The sequence below is a fragment of the Corythoichthys intestinalis genome, chromosome 3, assembly GCF_030265065.1.
Source record: "Corythoichthys intestinalis isolate RoL2023-P3 chromosome 3, ASM3026506v1, whole genome shotgun sequence".
Classification (NCBI taxonomy): domain Eukaryota; kingdom Metazoa; phylum Chordata; class Actinopteri; order Syngnathiformes; family Syngnathidae; genus Corythoichthys; species Corythoichthys intestinalis.
The window spans coordinates 63405989-63418061 of record NC_080397.1 but is presented as its reverse complement, the minus strand read 5'-3'; the positions used below and the strand labels follow the sequence as shown (position 1 = coordinate 63418061).

At 39.5% G+C, this 12073-nt stretch overlaps 1 protein-coding gene across 2 annotated transcripts in view; it reads left to right on the top strand.

The window, feature by feature from the left end:
• Window positions 1–11557, top strand: part of itga2.2 (integrin, alpha 2 (CD49B, alpha 2 subunit of VLA-2 receptor), tandem duplicate 2) — a 65437-nt gene extending 53880 nt beyond the window's left edge. For both annotated transcript variants that reach the window (XM_057831260.1, XM_057831258.1), the window contains exons 27-30: window positions 928–1041; window positions 1112–1201; window positions 1278–1394; window positions 8520–11557. In XM_057831260.1, the coding sequence (XP_057687243.1) occupies window positions 928–1041; window positions 1112–1201; window positions 1278–1394; window positions 8520–8588 (390 nt within the window). In that variant the 3' untranslated portion in view covers window positions 8589–11557. The remainder of the gene's footprint in view (window positions 1–927; window positions 1042–1111; window positions 1202–1277; window positions 1395–8519) is intronic.
• Window positions 11558–12073: the final 516 nt, after the last annotated feature.

The following is a 12073-nucleotide window of genomic DNA, read 5'->3' as shown; positions in this document are numbered from 1 at the left end:
TATATGGGTCAGCCAATATATCGGTCGACCTTTATAACAAAGTTCATCACCCAAACAGTGAACATAACCGTTATGCTATTGAATCGGTCTGATATTGGCCGATCTTGGAGGAAAAAAATCCATACGTTGGCCCTATATATTACCTGGCCAATATATCAGTTGACCTTTATACGAAAGAAAATCATCCAAACACTGAACATATGTTATCCTTTAACTGTAAAATGGCTATATGTTAGCTGATTTTGAAAAAAAAAAAAAAAAAAAATCCAAATATCGGGCGGATATATGGGTCTGCCGATATATTGGTCGACTTTTATTAGAAAGTTCATCACCCAAACAGTGAACACAACAGTTATGCTAATCAATCGGTTAAATACTGTATGGTCTGATATCAGCCGATCTTGAAAAAAATCCATATATCGGCTGGCCGATATGTCAGTTGACCTTTATGAGAAAGTTCCCCAAACATTGATCATACAAGCTCATCCTTTTACTGTAAAATGGCTATATGTTGGCCAATCTTGAAAAAAGTCCATATATCGGCCCGATATATCGGCTGGCAGATATATCAGTTGACCTTTCTATGAAAGATAATCACCCAAAAATTGAACATAACAGTTATGCCATTAAATTGGTTGTATATGGTATGATATCAGCTTATATTGAAAAAAATCCATATATTGGCCCCATATATTGGCTGGCTAATATATCAGTTGACCTTTATACGAAAGATAATTACCCAAACAATAAACATAGCTTATCCTTTTACTGTAAAATGACTATGTTGGCCGATCTTAAAAAAAGTCCATATATTGGCCCGATAAATATCAGCCGGTCGATATATTGTTTGATCTTTATTGGTTACTCTGTAAAACTTCATCACGACTTAAATTTGAGAGTGTTTTTGTGTTTGTGTTTCGTTTTTAGGATTGCCAAAGCGCAAAGTGCGAGCGTATCAAATGTCTTCTCAAAGACGCTGATGTCACGACCGACTACTATGTGAAAGTTAAAACAAGGATTTGGAGTGGGACCTTTATTACGGTATTCACGCGAATGAGCTTGAAATGTCACGGCGGCCATTTTAAAGCTCATCCTGTGCACGTTTGTTAAGGCGGTCTATCAGACCACTGAGCTGATCTCCACTGTGGATGTCGAGAGCTCCAACCCGGATTTATTCATCATCCGGCTAAAAGAGCTGCCGGTGAATCCCGTCACAGTTGTGTTCGTTTTTTTTTTTTTATTCAAGATGGACGCATTATTATTTGGATGTTTTACAGGTGGTGGTCACAGTCAGCAAACCGGGAGCGAAAGGTGACGTTCCGGTGGGAGTGATTGTTGGCAGCGTGATTGGTGGACTGGCACTGCTGGGCGTGGCTGTTGCGCTGCTGTGGAAGGTCAGCTCGTGTCCTCACATTATTTTTTGGGGACTAAGCTAAGAAGTGCTTGTTTGGCTGGTCAGTGAACGATCATGTCTCTGTGCTAAAACTTAGAAAATGTGGTTGTATAGTTTTTATTGACGAAAACACTCTAATTTCGTCGCGTTTTAGTCAACGTCTACTCAATGTTTTCGTCCGTAAAATTAAATAATAAATTGAGGTTTCCAACTATTTCAATTGAACATTGACAGACGAGCACCTATTGTAGCATTTACAAGCATCAACGAATCTATCACCAACTTGGTGATACAACACACTCTGCAAGAAAACAGTCCATTATTTTCAATTATACCCACCTGACGCCACGAACTACATGTAAAAAAAAAAAAAAAGTGCAAACGTAAATGCTATGCTAACGCTATGAGTTACATTTAGTGTGTGATAATTACTCAGCACTGACCTTTAAAAGCTAATGCAACATTGCGTACAGTCTCTTGCCAAGCTAAGAAAAAAAATCTTACCGTGTGTCACTTTTACGATGCAGGCTACTTACACATAAAAATGTCCAACATTGTGAACATGTAACAGAAACTTTGGCGCATTTTCATCTTGTTCTCGTCAGATAAAAACTGGCATTTGTTTCGTTATGTTGTTTTTTTTTTTTTTAATGTTCGTTAGCGAAACATTTTAGTTATCGTCATCGTTGACAAAAACAACACTGCTTCTAAGAGTAGTTTTACAACGATATACAGTACTTTTTAATAGGGCTGTCAAACGATTAAAATTTTTAATCGAGGTAATTACAGCTTAAAAATTAATTAACCGTAATTGATCGAAAATTCAAACCATCTATAAAATATGTCATATTTTTCTGTAAATTATTGTTGGAAAGGAAAGATAAGACACAAGACGGATATATACATTCAACATACGGTACATAAGTACTGTATTTGTTTATAATAACAATAAATCAACAAGATGGCATTAACATTATGAACATTATCTTAAAGTGATCCATGGATAGAAAGACTTGTAGTTCTTAAAAGATCAATGTTAGCACAAGTTATAGAAATTTTATATTAAAAAAAACCCTCTTAATGTTTTCGTTTTATTAATATTTGTAAAATTTTCAATCAAAAAATAAACTAGTAGCTCGCCATTGTTGATGGCAATAATTACACCATGCTCACTCATGGTGCTAACCCATAAAATCAGTTGGACCCAAGCGCCAGCAGAGGGCGCCAAACACCAAAAAACAAGTAACAAGCGGGCATTACACTGCACTGTCATTTTAATCTGTTTGAGCGGGGCATGTGCGTTAATTGTGTCAAATATTTTAACGTGATTAATTTAAAAAATTAATTACCGCCTGTTCACGCGATAATTTTGACAGCCCTACTTTTTCATTATTCTCGAGTAGATTTCCGAAGAGGAAACGCTACTCTTGGATTCTACATACTGTATTAGATTTCAATTCTTTTTTTTCAGTTATACTAATCAGACGTTAAAATACAGTCATAAGAACACACATATGCTGGGAGTCCGTTTACCGGCCCGTTTAATCACGTGGAGTCTTTCAAGCGTTGTAGAAATTCAACTATTTGACATAGAGTCAACGTTACTAGAAAGCGCAGATCTCACGCTTTCTCCCGGTGTTTATTTGGCACCGACAGACCTCGTAAAACTGGAGATATGATTATATTAATGTCATGGTAGGAAGCAGGTTTTTTTTCTTCATGAGAGGGCACACTTTGGACCTGTGATGGTTCATTTTCCTAGTCAGAATTTGATTATTTCTTTTGCCTAATATCGTCATGTAATAGGTTGCAATACGGTATAATAATAGCAGTTCATATAGATGACGTTTTGATTAGAAAAAAACAAAAACATTGTTGAACACTAGGGATGTACTCAAAAGCAAAATTCTTGGCCAAAACCGAATATTGGAAACACTTGGCTAAAAACCTGAAAGGCCGAAAAAATACACATGCATATAATTATTATTTTATTTAATGATTTTCCGATGACTCTGCCATTTGTACTAAAACACCGAAGGCTGCAGAAATTTAGTTTGAAAGGCTTCTGGCAAGATGGTGTTATACTTGTATCGCGCTTTTCCGCCTTTCAAGGTGCTCAAAGCGCTTTTCACTACATTGCCATCTACCTACTGGTGACGCAGCACCAGGAGCAATGTGGGGTTCAGTATCTCAAGGATACTTAGGCGACTTCATTAGGACAGAGAATCGAACCCACAACCTCTGGGTTGGGGGGACAACTACTCTACCACTGAGCCACGCCACCCCGACAAAGATCAAACCTTAACGTCTGTCAATCATCTTTAACTTTAATGAGCAACTCCGGTGCACTGCCTGACCAATACAGAGCAGTTGGAGAGAGAGTGAGACTACATGGACGGCTCATCTGTATTTATTTAATCACATTTTTTTTTTTTTTTTACACGAAGTTTGAAGCACGAAGTAGCGAGGAATCACTCTGTATATACAGTGGGGCAAATAAATATTTAGTCAACCACTAATTGTGCAAGTTCTCCCACTTGAAAATGTTAGAGAGGCCTGTAATTGTCAGCATGGGTAAACCTCAATCATGAGAGACAGAATGTGGAAAAAAAACAGAAAATCACATTGTTTGATTTTTAAAGAATTTATTTGCAAATCATGGTGGAAAATAAGTATTTGGTCTATACCAAAAGTTCATCTCAATACTTTGTTATGTACCCTTTGTTGGCAATAACAGAGACCAAACGTTTTCTGTAACTCTTCACAAGCTTTTCACACACTAGTTACTGCTATTTTGGCCCATTCCTCCGTGCAGATCTCCTCTAGAGCAGTGATGTTTTGGAGCTGTTATTGGGCAACACAGACTTTCAACTCCCTGCTCACCCCGTGGCGTCAAAATTATAACAAGAAGGGGGAGCAAAAATCCCAGAACCACACGGGGGGACCTAGTGAATGACCTACAGAGAGCTGGGACCACAGTAACAAAGGCTACTATCAGTAACACAATGCGCCGCCAGGGACTCAAATCCTGCACTGCCAGACGTGTCCCCCTGCTGAAGAAAGTACATGTCCAGGCCCGTCTGCGGTTTGCTAGAGAGCATTTGGATGATCCAGAAGAGGACTGGGAGAATGTGTTATGGTCAGATGAAACTAAAATAGAACTTTTTGGTAGAAACACAGGTTTTCTTGTTTGGAGGAAAAACAATACTGAATTGCACCATACCCACTCTGAAGCATGGGGGTGGAAACATCATGCTTTGGGGCTGTTTTTCTGCAAAGGGACCAGGACGACGGATCTGTGTAAAGGAAAGAATGAATGGGGCCATGTAGTGAGAGATTTTGAGTGAAAATCTTCTTTCATCAGCAAGGGCATTTAAGATGAGACGTGGATGGGTCTTTCAGCATGACACTGATCCCAAACACAAAGCCAGGGCAAGAAAAGAGTGGCTTCGTAAGAAGCATTTCAAGGTCCTGGAGTGGCCTACCCAGTCTCCAGATCTCAACCCCATAGAAAATCTGCGGAGGGGAGTTGAAAGTCCGTTGTTGCCCAACGACAGCCCCAAAACATCCCTGCTCTAGAGGAGATCTGCATGGAGGAATGGGCCAAAATACCAGCAACAGTGTGTCACAAGCAGTGTTGGGAGTAACGCCGTTATAAATAACGCCGTTACGTAACGGCGTTATTTTTTCAGTAACGGGGTAATCTAACTAATTACTTTTTCCGCAGTTACAACGCCGTTACCGTTACTGACGGTCATAAGCGGTGCGTTACTTACTCTGAATAAACGGAAGAAACTTCCAGCCGTGTCGAGTCGACTTTCTGCTCTGTTGATTTGTCATCCATGACTTGGGGTGCGTTCAGGTTCAAGAATTAGCGCACGTACTTCTGACTCCAAGCTGTTTGTCCCTGCTCATTAAATTGGACAATGCTTTCCAAAGTTTGGTAACGTTTCTGTGTTTGGTACACCATGTTCCCATCTCCCACTGTCAGCCAGCAATAATTCTGCTTCCATCTTGAGGACAGCAGACGCTTTGAAGGTGACGTGAATTGTGGGAAACGAGCCTACCTGAATGCCCCTCGAGAGATGCGATGGAAGTCATTGTGATTGGCTGAGGGTTAGAGTCATGGTTCGTGATAAGCCAATCAGAGCCGGTGATTTCACAAGCAACCCGGAACAGCGGGTGCGGCAAGCACACACACGCAAAACAGGGTCGGGATGGCAGAGCATTCAGAAGAAAAATTGTCCTTTAAAGAGGTGGAGATATAGACACTATTTCAAGTTTGTCGAAATGAAAGGAAAGAACCTGCATGTAATGTGTAATTTATGTCCCGGGGCAAAGCTTTTGTCGACATCTGTGGTAAGCAATTCAAATCTGCTGAAGCACCTAACAAGTTAACTACCTGTCTGTTCTTCTCTATTCCACTGACTCGAATACTGCTCAGAAAATTTCAAATTCTTTGACATACAACAAGTTCTTTTTAAAGTGATCCTCGATTTTAAAGACATGTAGGCTCTAATAAATCACAATTGTTCTCTTGTATTAAAATATGTCGTTAGAAACACATAAAATGTTAAATCAATGGAAATATTTTATAATATTTAGTGCATATTTTGACCGATAGTTGGCGCCATGTTCTGCGGGCGCGGAGTGATGACGTAGATGATATTTTTCCAATCGTGTAGCGTGTGTACAACAACTGTGTATTACTGGCTTAACTCGCGAAGTAAAATGCCACGATGTGCTGCTTATGGATGCAATTTCGAGTCAAAAAATGGAAACAAGGAGAGTGATGCGAGTCTCCACAATTTTCCTGTTGACAAGAAGAGGAGAAATGTTTGGGAAAATGCCTGTAGACAAGCAAATCTTCCCAAACAACCAAGGCTTTGTTGTCGCCATTTTTCTCCTACCGCGTTTGAGGATTTTAGTAGATGACAACTAATGAAAGATCTCACCGGAGCGGCTAGATATAAGTGCAGACTAAAACCAAATGCTGTTGCAACTATTTTCCCGCACAAGAAGCCTCAGCCTGCTCGGATATCGAGTGAAATGCGCGCAATGAAGCGAGACGGACGAGACACTCTGGCCGCCCTCTTAAGCACCCAAGCCGCTCCTGTCGCTACAGCGGGAGGCGAACCTTCGGGCGTACCGCTAGTCACAGAGGAAGCTAATAATTCACCTCTACTGTCAGTTCATCAGGCAGTGTGTGTTCAGTATTCAGCTAATATGAGTGATGCTGCCACTCAAACTGATCAAAGCACGTCCAATGCAATTCATTCAATGCAACACAAATGTCCCAACCCCATTGATAAAGCAATAAATTCTCATCGCCGGAATGGCATACATGTGAAGTCAAAATCCATTTTAGGGGACTCGCTCTGAAAGCTCATCGCGAGAATGGCAAGAGTGCCAAACAGTAATCAGAGAAAAGGGTGGCTACTTTGAAGATACTAGAATATCACACGATTTTAGTTATTTCACCTTTTTTCTAAGTACACAATACACACGTGTGCATTTGTAGCAAGTTATAACAGAATTCACCGGCGGAAATTATGTTGGCACGTTGTGTGGTTGGGGGGGGGTACTTTGTGAAGGGAACAGCTGGAAATAACTGTTACCTTCCGCGGGTCGCATGCCAGACAGACATTGCTATTTCTTGCAGCCTAAATGTCAATAAAACAACGCGGATTAGCTCCGTGGTTTGATACTCCGCATCCTTCCCTAGCTCGCCACACATTCATAGTTTTATTGCCTTCAGTGAGAGTTTATAATGTCAATGGTCAAGAAAATAAAAAGGCACGAATGCCAATGTGTTTTGGCCTGTACTGTATGTAAAGCATACGACAGCTCTGGATGCTAACAATCTACACAATTATATTGGAATGAGTTTGATGACGCAATAACTCACCTTGAAGATCTGCTGACAAAAACCTGAGTTCTCGACAACATACGCTCTCTCGCTCCGTTGTCATCGAGATGCACTTGCCGCAAGTACACCAGAAGTTTAGCCCAACTCTTGCCTCATCAGGTATTTCTTGCTCTGCATTTCGCCTTTGCTGCTCGTCTTGTGAACGACCGACAGTGCTGTCCTGCTCTTCACTTTTCCGCTCTGGTTCAAATTGGAAGGGACGAACTGACAAGATGTTGCTAATGAATGACACGCTGAAGTCGAGAGAAGTCCGGCAGCGGGATTTGTGACGTCACAGCACTGCGACGTCAACAACCATGGCGAACAATCTGTTAAAATAATTTTACAAATTTTATTAAAACGAAAACATTAAGAGGGATTTAATGTCAAATTATTATAAGTCATACTAAGATGTATCTTTTAAGAATTACTTGTCTTAAAACTAGAGGATCACTTTAAAGTAACGGAAATAGTTACTTTCCCTGGTAGCTAGTTACTTTTTCTATAGAGTAATTCAGTTACTAACTCAGTTACTTTTTTGAAGAAGTAGTGAGTAATGTAACTAATTACTTTTTTAAAGTAACGTGCCCAACACTGGTCACAAGCTTGTGAAGAGTTACAGAAAACGTTTGGCCTCCGTTATTGCCAACAAAGGGTACATAACAAAGTATTGAGATGAACTTTTGGTATTGACCAAATACTTATCTTACACCATGATTTGCAAATGAATTCTTTAAAAATCAAACAATGTGATTTTCTGTTTTTTTTTTTTTTCCACATTCTGTCTCTCATGGTTGAGGTTTAACCATGTTGACAAATACAGGCCTCTCTAATATTTTCAAGTGGGAGAACTTGCACAATTACTGGTTGACTAAATACTTATTTGCCCCACTGTACATATGCCAAATATACAGAACATGATCTCCCTCCTTTTATACTAACCTCTGCCTTTGATATTAGGCAATGCAGGAATGTTCAGAAAAAACATGACTTCATTCCAGCTCATGGTTTTTTTTCTGCCATCTAGTGAATTTTTATGAACGAACCGCTTGAAAAAATCCTTAACATCGCAATTAATAATTACAACAACATAATCTGTAAAATACAATAATAACATCCTTTCATAATCAGCGACATGACACGTTGACATACAGTATGTATCTTCTGCTTTGGACTGTCAAGAAGCTCCTCTGATTTGCTCTTTTATTTTTTTTCTAGTTTGGATTTTTCAAACGGAAATACCAGCAGCTTCAAAGGGATGGCGATGCACAGGATGAGGTGTTGTGAAGCGCTACACAACTACAGCAAACTTCCACTGTCATTCTCCACTGGACATGTGCCTCTCGTTGGTACTTTTTAGAACAAAACGCAGAGTACTTTGTAAATTATAAACTACTGACATGACTGACACTCAGGGCTTTTTCTTGCTTTTGGACAGCAGATTTGAGTTGAAATCTATGCAATGACTTTGTGTTTGGGTGCTTGTGTGGGTTTTCTATGGGTGCTTGTCAAGCTCACTGAAGACTTAAATGTGAGGGTGAATGGATTCAAGATGTGTGACCACAGTCCAGCAATATGGAAAGTGGATAGATGGATGAATCGGTAGTGAAAATGCAAAATGGAGTGGAATCTTTTGTTTTAAATGTATTTTTAATATATATACTGTACGATTAAATGATGGTTTAGTTTTTATGTTTGAAAGTTTGTGAGCAGTGGTGTCAAATGTATTGAAAGCGACCTGCTAGGGGATCCAATAAGGCCCCCTGGTGGGCTTGTTCTGCCTGACAGGCACGGTACAGCTCATTCATGCTTTTATTTTGACATCGAGTGTGTGCACTACAGCACTTAGCTCACTTTCATGCACGCAGTTACATTAATTCACCCCCCCCCCCCCCAAGTCAAAATAGCAGCCAATGAGTTAACAAGGATGTGACTCCAAAAAACGACCCAAAATCAACAGGAAGCAGCCAGGAAATGCTCGAAAAATCAACAGTAAATGATCCAAAATTTACAGGAAGTGACACGAAAGTAGCTTAAGATGAAAAAGAAGTGACGCGAAATTAAATAATGGCCTGCCATGGACAATGATACATGTCCAATAGCATTCCGCATGTAACACTTCACCTAATATTCATGACGTTAGCAACTGTTGCTAGCGGGTCAAACTCACGTTTGTCCCTCATGCTAGATGCATGTAAATAGTGTACGAATTAGATGTTTACTGAGCTAAACCTACCAATTTTGTCCGAAAATGATGTCCCTGGTGCCAAATTCACCGGTCAAGATGTGGAAGAACATACAAATGTTCAGTTAAAAAGAAGGCTTGCGTGGCGAGGGCTGAAAAAGAGCCTACTTGATCCAGAGGTAGCTTTTTTTATCGACACTATTTTCATGTGTGCATTGCCTTATGCCACTGACAATTACATTGTCCTGTTTCAACAAGCTATCCTTTACCACCATATGCCCTGTCTGTCTTATATATTATATCCTCTGGTTGTCTTTCGTCTGACCGTTCTTGGGGATAATTTATATTGCTAATTTTAAGTAGCGATCGCAAATGCTTCTCAGTGACAGCCAGCGAACACTTTTTATTTTTTTCCATAATCACAACTCTTAATTCTATTAATTTATTTACACTCCTCCCATACTAAGGTTGTTTCTTTACAACAGAAAAGGTAAAGCTGTTAAATATAGAGCCCATGAACAGGCTTACTCCAAAAAGACCAAGGCCAGACATGGCTAATTTTTTAAAACATCCGTATTTTAGAAAAATAAGCCTACATGACTATTATGATGTATAATTTTTAATTTTTTTCAACTCATTCATTGTCAGACAGAAGCAGCACAGCAAAACAGCAAGCTAAAAAATAAGTAAAAATATCCAAAATGGCTTACCTTTTCGTCCTCTGTAGGACCATGGCCCCCAACAAAATGTTTACAGCCAATGGAATGGTTCACCTTGCTGGAGTTAAAATGGTCTTTTGGACGTCCGCGCAAGTTGATCCATTCTTCACATTTTTTCTCCGAGTGTTTGGCTTCGGGAAACCTATGAAGAAAACATCCTTCATATGTCGTAATGTCTAGAGTCGTTTTTATAATTCCATAGCAGCAGTGTTTACTCGGCATGTTCATTTTTGAAAGCTTACCGGCAGAAAACAAGCAGTAATAACATGGATTGTATGCGAGGGCGTGTCTATGTTGACCCACTTCCGGGTTAAGATGGCGACCTCACGGTCTAAAAATAGCATTCGTGCCGTACACTTTCCTGGAAGGCCTGGCTGTGAATGCTCATCTTTCGGTTGTACCAACAACAACGAATGTACATTCACCCCTATCAGTCAAAATGGATTGAACGTCTAGCACAGTCAATGGCAGCCAAAGAGCTAACAAGGAAGTGATGCAAGTACCTTTTTTTCCCCCCAAGAGGTTCACGAATAGATTTGTTGGTTTGTTTGCTCTCCATTTAAAAAAACGTTGTTGTATTTTTTCAAGAGGTCAGCGTCTTGTGTATTGGCACACTTTTACCACAAGAGGGCAGCAAGATGTAAATTACTTCTTCAGAATGGTTTCTGTTATCCGTCACTTACATTATTGTCATCATTATAAATCCAGACTCACTTGTTATAATATTGTTTCACATTTTTTTCCCGAAAATTCAAGAAAATATGACTTGAATTGGACTTTCATAATGTGTACATGTCACTTCAACCCACTGATAATAATTGTGATTCAAAAAGTTTAGACTGTCTTTTGTTAGGTTGTCCTTTAAATGCTGTTATTATGTGTATGTTTCTGTTGCCATTTTGTTGCATTGTGCATATTTTTAGGCTTTTCTATGTATTTGTTTTATATGTAAGTACTGTTGACTTAAAAAAAAAAAAATGGTACAGGTACAATGCGACAATTCCATACGCAATCCAAAATTAATGCATATGTCCAACCTTCGTTGACCATCGATTGCACTTTTCCCTTTATTGTTATTGTTGAACGTCTTTAATCTGTGTTGGCTTTGAATGTTTTCCAGACGGCTTCATTTTAATCCAGAGTGCGATATGACTGTTATTCATGCGCGGTGGTTGACAACACAATATTTCTTTTTGTTGTACAAACAAGACCCTGATAAGAGAATAAATGTCTCCCATTTGGCAGGATGTTCATAACTGTCTGCGGTTGATTGCCTCTGTCAAAGAGGCACGTTCATGAGCTGTAGATTATTAAGCAAACTATTAAATCAATCCCTGTCACAGCAATCAAAACTGAGTATTTGTAATATCTTATCGTTTCCTTCCAAATTACTTTCTACTATTTTTTCCAGCTGGAAGCCAAATGTTGCTTTAATGAGCACAACATGACAGAAGAACCAAAAATACAGTGCCTTGCAAAAGTATTCGGCCCCCTTGAACCTTGCAACCTTTTGCCACATTTCAGGCTTCAAACATAAAGATATAAAATTTTAATTTTTTTGTCAAGAATCAACAACAAGTGGGACACAATCGTGAAGTGGAACAAAATTTATTGGATAATTTAAACTTTTTTAACAAATAAAAAACTGAAAAGTGGGGCGCGCAATATTATTCGGCCCCCTTGCGTTAATACTTTGTAGCGCCACCTTTTGCTCCAATTACAGCTGCAAGTCGCTTGGGGTATGTTTCTATCAGTTTTGCACATCGAGAGACTGACATTCTTGCCCATTCTTCCTTGCAAAACAGCTCGAGCTCAGTGAGGTTGGATGGAGAGTGTTTGTGAACAGCAGTCTTCAGCTCTTTCCACAG